This window comes from Gracilinanus agilis, chromosome X (assembly GCF_016433145.1).
Source record: "Gracilinanus agilis isolate LMUSP501 chromosome X, AgileGrace, whole genome shotgun sequence".
NCBI classification, from domain to species: Eukaryota; Metazoa; Chordata; class Mammalia; order Didelphimorphia; family Didelphidae; genus Gracilinanus; species Gracilinanus agilis.
The window spans coordinates 2,826,548-2,837,703 of record NC_058136.1 but is presented as its reverse complement, the minus strand read 5'-3'; the positions used below and the strand labels follow the sequence as shown (position 1 = coordinate 2,837,703).

The 11,156-nt window shown below is 47.7% G+C and overlaps 1 protein-coding gene across 1 annotated transcript; it reads right to left on the bottom strand.

Annotated features, from left to right (window-relative positions):
- Positions 1-2,745: 2,745 nt before the first annotated feature.
- LOC123253544 (potassium voltage-gated channel subfamily S member 1-like) lies at positions 2,746-10,982 on the bottom strand. The gene is made up of 2 exons (XM_044682719.1): positions 10,017-10,982; positions 2,746-3,204 (listed from the first exon to the last, which is right to left on the bottom strand). Exons 1-2 carry the CDS (start codon positions 10,980-10,982, stop codon positions 2,746-2,748), a joined length of 1,425 nt encoding a protein of 474 aa, XP_044538654.1.
- Positions 10,983-11,156: the final 174 nt, after the last annotated feature.

Here is an 11,156-nt window from a genome sequence, read left to right as displayed (position 1 = left end):
TCCGTGCCTACAGGATTGCTGAAAGGAACTGGAACTATTTAGTCTGAAGGTACAAGACAGAGACGTGTCTCTATCTTCCAAGTACCTGGAGGGTTGTCATGAGAAGATATCTGTTTAATCCCAGAGAAGAGAACAAAGAATAGTGGAGGGAACTTAGAGGGAGGAGAGATTTCAAAATAATGGAAGGAATTACTTTCTAACAAGTGAAAACTATCTTACAATAATGCAATCTCACTTGAGATAATTCATGAAGAAAATGGAAGACCACTTGTTGGAGATTTTGAAGAGGGGATCCATGGGAATGGTGGGCAATTTAACAATCGAGGTTCATTCTGCTGATATGGACTACAGTTCTGTTGTTAGTCATCCCATTTCTTATGCTAATGGTAATAGGGAGTGACACGCTGGACTGGGGTTTGGGTGGAGGAGAGCAAAGAAATGAGACCAAGTATATATGCGGGAATGGAGATGTACAAGGAAAGGGAAACCCAGAGATGAGATTGACTTTGGCCAAGGACAAGTAGAAGGAGGGGATTGGAGGCCTGAGGCTTTAGCAGATTATGATCACCTTATTTGATGCTCTGAAAAGTTCTGTGGGGAGGCCAAGCAAATAAGGAAACCAAAGCTGAGGGAGGACACAACTAATATCAGCCCTGCTCTGCCACTTCCCAGGCCTGGGCTCCTTCTTCACGCACACAATGTCTCTGGGACTCTTGGGGGCTAGGCACAAAGAGCTTCACTCAGACTTAAGAGGCCGCTGCAGATGGTGCCTAGCTCTTAGTTGCCTGTAAAAGGGCAGAGGCAAAGGCATGAGGAAAGCCTGGCTGAAGAGCCCTGGGCTGTCTCTGACCCCACTCTATCGTTGGCTCAAAAAGGGCCAACGTCAGGGTGTCCCTAAAGTCATCTATGGATGGGGTCATAGGAACCCAAAGCTGAAAGAGACCCTAGAACGTGCCAGAGGTTGAATGGACTTTAGACACCACCTAATCCAACCCTGTCCTGAGGCACAGAAAAGGAAGGTAAGTTACCAAGGTAACCCAAGCGGTACATAATGAAATCAGGAGTCGTGCCTCATGCCCTCTTGCTTTAAATCCAATGCCCTTTCCATTTCATCAAGCTCATTATATGCCACAGGGGTTTCCTGCTGTGAAACTTCAAGTGGGCAGGGCCCTCCAGTGCTGTCTCAGAAGAGGGCATCCAGGAGCTTCCTGGGAATAAAGGAGCCTTGACGAGGAGCTCGAGGCGGACCTAGTAAGTGAGTATGTGAGTGGGCAATGATGGATGTGTACTAATGTGAAGCTTGGCCAAGAGGAGGCCAGTAAGACACACAGAGTTTGAATCTGGAAGGGCTGACACAGCTCCATCCAAGGTGCAGGAGGAATGTTTTGCATGATAATAACCCAGAATGAATTGCTTGCCAGCTCCAGGAGGGAGGAGGGAAGAAGAGAGGGAGACAATTTGGATGCTATAACTTTGGAAAACTTAGGTGGAAATTTGTCATTATATATAACTGGTAAAAAATAAACAAAATGAAAACCAAAAGGTAGGAGTGTTGGTTCAGTCACTGAGGACACCTGGGGAGTAAGGGAAAAGTTGTTCTATCCAGAACAGAACCCAAGCTAGAAATGAAAAGCCTCGATCCAATCCTGCCTCTATGGGGCCCACAGGTGTGTGGATTCCCATGGATGTGCCCAGGCAACACAGACTTAAAGAAGGGCAGGATTTTTGGAGGTGGGAGGGCCTCGGAAGTCATACCTAAGACCAAACCCAAAAAGGAATCCCCATTATCACTTGACCAAGTAGCTCCTCTACCTACTCTTGAAGCCCTCCAAAGAGGAAGATGCCAAAAGCAACCCATTCTGCTTCTAACAGTTAGAAAGTTCTTCCTTCAAACATTTACAAATGCCACCAACTGTTCCTGGTTCAGCTCTCTAGGACCAAAGAGAACAAGTCTAACTCCTTTTCCAAATGAGAGCCCTGCAAACACCTGAAGTCAGGTATCACATAATCCTCTTTTCCAGGTCAAAAATCACCAGTTCCTTCAATATGTACTTAACAGGAGGCCATTCACCATCTGAATATTCTTGGCCTGTCCCATGATGGTCCCATGAAACCTGATGCTTTCAAACACAGAAATGATCACCTTTCCACACTCTACCCAGTTCTAGTGGGTATTTCCATTCTAGGACTCAGCCCACAAAACATCTCCTCTATGCCTGCCTGTCCTTTATGGATGCCGTGATGGCAGCTACTCTGAAAAGCAGTTGGAGGCCTCTGTGGACTTTTAGAAGGAAAGTGGGCGTTCATCCCACCTTGGTACCATCGAGTTGGGATCCCGGCCCGTCCTCTGATTCTAGGCCTGGCACTTTACCCACAAACATCCCTTAGGAGATAAAGGATACGATCCCTTCTCCCCTCAGGGCTCCAGGACCACTCAGGAAGGGATGTCTTCATACTCTCAGTTTTGGTCACTTCTAGCCAGGTGAGTGTGGGCAGCTGGAGGGTAGAAAAGACACATCTATGTGCCGGGGGCCCTGATTTTAGTAGACTTGAGAAGGTAGCTGGCAAAAGTGGAAAGAACTATGAAACTAATCAGAAGACCTGGGATTCAAGTCCTGGCCCTGCTATTTGCCAGGGTAAATCATTTAACCTCCCCTGGGCCTCAGTCTCCTCATCTGTAAACGAAGAAGGGAGACTAAATGGTCTCCAAGGTTCCTTCTAATTCTCAATCTCAGGATCTGTCATCTATGATGTAGGGGCCGCTTCTGGGGCTTGGGACTTGGGCTCCGGGAAGCTCCCCTCCCGAGATGTCTCATTGGAAGCCTGAGATGCCCCCTCTTCAGTGCTGGAGGCATCCACGGAAAGGCTGGGCTCCCGCTGGTCACTGTTCCGCACGGCTGCCTCCAGGGCCTTCTGGCGCCGGTAGAAGTGGGAGAATTTGTTGAAGATGATGGTGATAGGCAGGGCCACCACGAGGATGCCACCCAGGATGCAGCCTGAGGCGGCCAGCTTGCCTGCCACAGTCACAGGCACCACGTCCCCGTAGCCCACAGTCGTCATGCTCACAGTGCCCCACCACCAGCAGGCTGGGATCGTGTCAAAGCCTTCACCTTCCTCCCTCTCAGCGGTGTAGGCCACGCCAGAGAAAACGGACACTCCCACAGCCAGGTACAGCAGCAGGATGCCCACCTCCCGGTAGCTGTGCTGGAAGAGAAAAGAGAGGTACTGAGCCCCGGGAATCCTCTCTCCCTACCCCCTGCTCTTGTCCAGAGCTCCGAGCCGAGCCTCCAGCGGGGCGGGTACCCTTGCCTCCATCACCTTCTGTCTCGGCCTCCGTGACAGAATCTTTAAAATAAGAAGTGTTTGCTGATAACAGCTTATGTTTTCTTCTAGCTCCTTCAGCAATGTGTGTTCTAAGGATTCTTACCTCCTGTCCTCAGATCCTTCCCTGGTCCCCACCTCCTTTCCCAAAGAGGAAATGAGGACAAAAGTCTTTCCGGGGGTTCATTTAGGCTCCCCGAGGTCTAGACTGGCCCCTCTTCTGCCTTGGAGGAAGTAATTGACACCTGTGACTAAGGGCTGACTCCTCAATCGATACCCTTCTCTCCTCTTTGGAGCCACAAGCGTCTGCCTGCCCTGGCCCTCTGCCTTGCAGGAAGCAGATCCTGCAGAGGGAGGGCCCGGGGGCTGAGAAGCCGAGGTGGGACCTCTGGCGAGCACTTCCACCATCCCCCACAGATCTTTCTTGCTCTCAGGGCCCCCCTCTCCGGCCCAGAGACCAGTCTCAGCTCTGGCACCGGACAGCTATTAGGTTTCGAGCAAATTCACCTAATCTGTGAGCCTCAGTTTCTTTGGAAGTAGATCAACTTCTTTTTCCTCCCAAATTGAGTTTACCCAGGCAGGTCTGAAGTGAAAATGGAATATCTATTTATGGGCCCAAAAAGTTGCCCTTGCTTTCCACAGGAAGCATAATGAATGCAATGGGCTTTTTGAAATGTTCTGTGTGATCTATATTTGTTAAAGCACTTTCATGAGGCTTTGACTTTTATTTTATTTTATTTTTTAAACCCTTACCTTCTGTCTTAGAATCAATACTGCAGTAAGGGTTAGGCAATGGGGGTTAAGTGACTTGCTCAGGGTCACATAGCTGGGAAGTGTCTGAGATCAAATTTGAACCCAGGACCTCCCATCTCCAGGCCTGGCTCTCAAGCCACCCAGCTGCCCCCAAGGCTTTGACTTTTAAACATTCTCTCTAGTAGAAGAAATAAAGAATCCTTTTATACTCCCAACTGAGTTTACCAAATACTTCTTAAGTACTGTGTACAAGTGATAGTTGCTAAGGAAATAGATGAAAAAGAACAGTTATTCCTGCCTTCTAGGAGTTTACAGTCTGACAAAGAGAATAAACTACAAATAAATACGATTAGGGCCAAGGGGGCAGAAGTTAGATAAAGGGCCATGGGAGTAAGAAGAGATCACTCTCAGGTTCAGGGGACCAGCTTTGGCTTCATGGAGCGCCAAAGGTTTCTATTTTGGAGCCTTAGAAGTTATCTCGTTTAATTCCTTCATTTTGTTATTCATTTCATTTGGTTTTATTCTGAACTTAACAAACAGTACATAAAGCAAACATTTCCCTATGCACTGCAGAACCAGAGAGGGCTTTACCCCAAACTGTGTATTTCCATTGGGGAGAGCTTGCTTTTCTTTTCAAGAATACAATCACTTCAGCCTGAAGCTTCCCAAGTGCCCTGTTTGTTGGTGATTCCTCTGGCCTTCCTTCTGTCTTCTGCTCTTGTATGTATAGATGTAGGTGTGTGGGAGGATGGGATTTGGGGATAGGAAGAAAGCCTGTCTCCATCCTCTCTCTGTCTCACCTTTCTCCCCTCAGAGTTCCTACAGATCTGACCTCTGTGAAGAGGAGGGATGGAGTTAATAACAGCAGGCCCTAGGCCCACACAGAACGTCCAGTGAGTGCCCAGAAGACTGAAAGACCCCAAAGGGAATCAAGGTTAGGAAGATCACCTGCTGAGATATATGGGAGATCGGGACACTTGGGGGGGTCCTCAAGAAGGATAACTACTGTCAAGAACACTCTGATGATCTAATAACAGTTTGCAGGTTTACAAGGCCCCTTCTTCACCACCACTCTGAAGCCAATCATGTAGGACTATCTCTTCTCATTAGGCACAATAAGCAACCCTGAAACTTAACACCCCATCTCTCATCTGCATGCCTTCCCACAGGCTGGCTCCCGTTCCCAGGATACACCTCTACCTCTCAGCATCCTTATCTTCCTTTAAAGTCGATTTTAAGGGACCACCTCCTGTAAGAATTCTTCTGGGAAGTTCCCAGAGACATTCTCTTTAGTGCTCTATCCTTGCCCAAATTACTTTGTATTTATTATTTATGTACCATGTTTATCCTTCCAATAGAATATAAGGGCAGCTAGGTGGCAAAGTGGATAGAGTGCCAGGCCTGGAGTCAGGAAGACCTGAGTTCACATCCATTCTCAGACACTTCCTAGCTGTGTGAATCTGGGCAAGTCACTTTACCTTGTTCGCCTCAGTTTACTCATCTGTAAAATGAGTTGGAGAAGGAAATGACAAACTTCTCCAGTATCTCCACCAAGAAAACCCCAAATGGGGTCCTAGGGAGTCAGACTGGACTGAAACAACTAAACAACATAAAATGTAAGCTTCTTGCAGGTGGGGTCCATTTCACTTTCTCATTGTTATTCTCAGGATCTGGCTCTCCCCCTAATGTTTAATAAATACTTATTGAGAAGAATGCCAAAGATGAGAAGAATCCTAGATCTCAGATCTCCATCCTTTTATGGGGAAACTGAGTCAAGACGTTATAGTAGAAATTGGGCAGATATAGAGTCACAGGCTTTGGGTTCTCAGAGGCAGCTAGGTGGTAAAGTGAGTGGACAAGGCACTGGGTCTATCAAGAAGACCTGAGTTTAAATATGGCCTCAACTTTCTAGCTGTGGTAACCTGGGCAAGTCGCTTGATCCCTATTTGCCTCAGTTTTCTCATCTGTAAAATGAGTTGGAGAAGGAAAGGGCAAACCACTCCAGTATCTTTACTGGGTCACGAATGGGGTCACGAAGAGTCGGACACAACTGAAATGAATCAGTGACAACATGGGGACGTTACTTCAGCTTTGTGACTTTAGTTTCCTTATCTGGGGATTATAAGGGGAAGCCCCTTAGAGGGCTTTTGCGAAGGAAATACTTTGCCGACCTCAAAACCTAGAGAAACGTGTGTACTCTCATTGCAGCTCTGTGTAGTGTGAAGGAAGAACAATAGGTTTATCATTAGAGGATATTGGGTAAGGGTCCCAATGCTGCTGATTACCAGCTGAGTTATGCTGAACCAGTCATTCTCCATTTCTGGATGTATTTTGCCCTTCACTATAAAATAGGGAGGGTGGGCTAAAAGTTAATACAGCCAGGCCCTTGGGGACCTGATCCCCCAGGCATACTAGAAGCCCTAACATAATATCCCTTCTTCCTGGTGGTATACAAAATGGTCCAGTCTCCATCTTCACAGGACTCCTTGAGGGTGGGAGCCCTGGTCAACTGGTACTTTTTGTATAGCTTAGCAAAACTTTTATCTCTTCCTTTCCTAGTTCCTGTGAATCAGAATTGTTTTTCTGCAGAAGTGAAAATCCAGTTTCCATATTTACCACTGCTCTTTCATCCCCATCTATCTTAGCCCTGTCCATCCTGAGTTCTCCTCTTTTGCTCTATCCTCTGCCTTCTATTTTGCTCTTTAGATCCCCTGTCCTTTTGTTAGACTTCCTTTCATCTTCAGTCTCTTTCTCTCATACACCATCTACCTTGTAATCATAGAAACTTGACCTTCCCCCCAAAGACACTGCCTCCCTGGCCACTCTCCAGAATTGAATATACCTTCTCTCATGTTCTCACAATGAAATGAGGGAAGAGGAGTGGGAATATTCCTGGTAGCTGACTGGGGCAATGGAGTCAGAAAGATCTGAGCTGGAATTTGACCTCAGAAATTTAGCTGTTATAATCCTAGATAAGTCCCTTAACCTTTACTTGCCTCAGTTTCTCCACTTATAAAATAAGGATAATAACAGCACGTACCTCATAGGATTGTTGCAAAGCTCAAAGGAGATAATAATTATAGACATTTAACACAGTGCCTTGGCACACAGTAAGAGCTACATAAATGTTATCGATTAGTATTCCTTGCTCTTACTGGCCCTTCCAGACCCTCTCTCTCTGTTGCCATCACACAGCAATCTCTCCTCTTTTGAGGTTCACTCCAAAAGTCTATAGCATAAGTTCCAAATCCTGTTTTAGTCATCCAACTGTATCCTGGTAACTCTCCTTCCTTTTTCAAGGAGCTCAATACTTGGTTCAAAGTTTTCTTCTTCACCCCAACTCTTGTCCTCATCCTTGAGACTTGAAAACATGCTATCATGTTCCTCAAACATCCTGGCCACTCAGTTTCTCAATTTCCTCAGTTCCCAAGTCCTCCATTCCCTCTCATTCACACAATAAAAATGGTCACACCATTCCTCTCACTCTCACTCACAAGGGGGTTTCCTTAGCCATCTTGAACTCTGAAATTCTTTAGTAACCTCATCTTTCCAGCTTACCCTTTGTCTGACTCCTCCTAAGCCTTTTCTTCTTTCTCTCCATGCCATTCCCTCACCTACTCTCCCAGGCCATCACTTTTGCTCTGCTCTCATAGAGAAAAATTAATTTTAATTTTAATTAACAAGCTCATCTTTAACTAACAAATCCAACTATATACTATTCTCTATCCTTGGTAATTCACACTGCTCATGCCTTACTGAAACTCTGCCCTAGGTTACCCATAATCCTTGCCTTTTCTGCTAAACATGAATGCAGAAAGTCACAAAACCTCCCTGCCTGGTCCACTACAGACTTTTGTTACCAAACAGCAACTGGGGCTTCACTGCTGCACGGCAATCCTTCCCCACAGTCCCCACCCCCATTGACAATCGCACATTCTCCAGTGTTTGATCCAAATTTCACACTACCTCTAACCCTCTGAATAAAGGATCGCACCTCCTCCTTTACTGAGAAAATAAAAGGTCATGAGTACCAGTCTTGAGCTCTCCCTTTTCTCCAACAGCATGCTTTGAAAGCCCTCCATACTCCTGTTCTTTTTTCCTTTCTTCTAGTCTTCAACAAAGAAGTCACCCTTCTCCTTGCCAACGCAAACTCCTCTATTTAGGCCTTTTATACCAATCGCTCCCATCTGCTCTAGAAGTTTTTTCCTTTCTTTTATCCTTTTTCTCATTTTCAACCTTTCCTTTCAAAGTGCTTGCCATATAGCAGATGTTTAAACAATGCTTGCTCCTTTCCCTATTCCCTTCCTTCCCTGCTGCTTGAAAATATGTCCAGTTTTCCCTTTTCTTTAAAAAAATTTTCACTTGACCATGCCATCTCCTCAAGCTATGTTTTACTCTTCCTAAAAATCCCAAGGATTAGAGATGGAACCTCTGATTTCAATGACATAAGGAATTCCTAGAAAAGGAAACTTACTTTACCAGTACAGCTAAGCAACTTCTCTGAAACTTTGTCTTGGCAAATTGCATTTGAAAGATCAATTGACTCTGAATCGCTGTTCCACAACTAGTATATGTCAGACGTGGGACTTGAACAGAGGTTTTGGCTACAAGGTTGGCTCTCTATCCATCATGCCACGACCACCTCTCAAATAGAATCAAAATCCTAGAAAAAGCACCTCTGTCCACTACCCCAACTCCTTTACCTCTCACTCACTTGTCTAAATGCCTACCATCTGCATTCTGACCCCATCTCCCAGATCAAATGAAACTGCTCTCTTCAAGGCTACCAGAGAGCTCTTAATTCTTCAATGTGGTAGATTTTTCTCAGTGTTTAGCCTTCCAGACTAATAAGCAGCTTCTTCCCAACCACCTACCCCATCCCACCGTCTCCCTGCCCCGTCCCCTCTTCCAGAATACTCTCCCCTCATTCTTTGCTCTGACTGCTCTTTCTTGTTAGGATCATGATCTATTTCCTACCTACTAACCATGGGTATTTCCTAAGCCTTTGTCTAGGCTCTCTTTTCTTCTTTCAAGTCTGTGATCTCAAACCATTTCATTGTCTTTATTAAGCAGACGACTCTCAAATCCATATTTCCAACTGTAAATTCAGGGCTTATCCCTCTATAGCCTTACATCACCAACTTCCTGCTGGCCATCTCCACTTGGATGTGCCCACTGGCATCTCAAGTTACCTTGTCCAGACAGAACACTCTTTCCCAGGTCTACTGAGACACCATGATCCTTACAGGCTCATTCAAGGCTCAGATGCCATTTCCAATAACGGTGGGCCTTAATTGTCAGTATTTTCTCTTTCATGTATTCTCTTCTATTTAATTGCCCTTTTATATAGCCCGGAAAATGGAAGCTCTTGGAAGGTAGGACCTCTTTGTAATTTTTATCTCCTGACCTAGTGGCTACATCATCAGCCTAGGAGCCCTGGGTTCAAGTCCTACTTCAGCTGTGTGGCTCTTGCAAGTCAATAGTAACCTTCCAGTGTTTCAAGCAACTCCCTAAGACTGTAAATTACAGTGGTAACTCACCTACATTGTGAAGGGACTTTCCTCATCTGGGAGTTCCCTATCTCAAAGAAATCACAGGCTTAGGACCTCTTCTTGGCACAATGCCTTGCATACAGTAGGAACAAATTCAACAATTAAATTCCTAAGGTTCCTTCCAGGGCTGAATCCTATCATGTCAACACATCAAAAATTATCTGCGTTAGGTGTGCCCGGGAGAGTACCCGAACCTGATGCAACTCCTTTATTTTAACTTGACAGACAGGACTTAAAAAGTGAGACGTCGGGCTCAGAGGTCAAATACTTTGCCTTGGATTACACAGCTAGTGTCAGGGCTGGAGGGTTCAACCTCAGTTGTCCTGACTTCAAGTCTGGGTCTATTCAGCACACCTGGTGGCCTCTCCCTAAGAATATCATTACAATTACCTTGAGCGTGGCCCCCAGAGAGCGCAGCCCTGTAGAGTGGCGGGCCAGTTTGAGTACCCGGAAGATTCTCATGAGCCGGAAGACCTGCACCACCTTGCTCAGGCTGCCCAGCTTCGAGGACCGGCCCAGCATGGCACTCACAAGCAGTGTGAGGTAGAAAGGCAGAACAGAAACGATGTCGATGAGGTTGAGCGGATGCCGGAAGAAGCGCGGCAGACTGGGGGCCAGCAACAGGCGGGAGGCCACCTCGAAGCTAAACCAGGCAATGCAGAAGTATTCGAGGCGCAACAGGAGCGGGTGGGCCACGGTCACGTCGTCATCGTGATCCTGGTACTCGGGCAGGCTATGGATGCACATGGCCGCGATGGAGACGAGCACCACGCCGATAGAGACGCAGCTGAAGAGCTTGCTGGGCAGAGAGTAGCCCGGGTTCTCCATGGTCAGCCAGAGGCGCTTCCGCAGCTGGCCGCAGCGCACAGCCCGGTAACGCTGCAGGTCTTGGTTGAAGTCAGAGATCTCGTCGGGCGACGTGTCCACGCTGCTCACGTCGCTCTCCTCGTCCCAGCTACGCCGGTGGCGCTCGAGCCGCCGCTCGTGGTAGCGTCCACTGCAGCAGGCGGCCAGGAAGCAGTCGCCCAGCCCCCAGTACTCGGCCTCCTGGCCAAAGGCGAAGACACACAGCTCCTCCAGCACGTGCAGCCGCCCGGTGCGGTAGAAGTGGAGCAGACACAGGAAGAAGCCCGGGTGCCGGTCAAAGTAGAACTCGCGCTTGCTAGGGTCGTAGTCGTCGCAGAGCTGACGAGCCTGCTCCTCCGATGCCGCGGCCTGCAGGCGGCCCAGCCGCGTGTCGGGGAACTGCGCCAGCGCCCGCGGGCTCAGCCGGCGCCGCACGCCGCCCACATTCACGTTGAGCGCTTCCCCCGGGAGCCCTGGCCTCCAGCGGCCGCTGGGAGATTCGCTGACCATGGTGGCCCCCGAGCGACCTGCACCTTGCGCCTGGAGATAGAAAAGAGCAAACTCTACGTTGGGGGAAGGAGGCCTTCGGGGATGGAGCTAGGCTCCCGCCTATTCTTATACCCGAGGGGCTTTTCTCCACACACACACACACACACACACACACACACACACACACACACACAC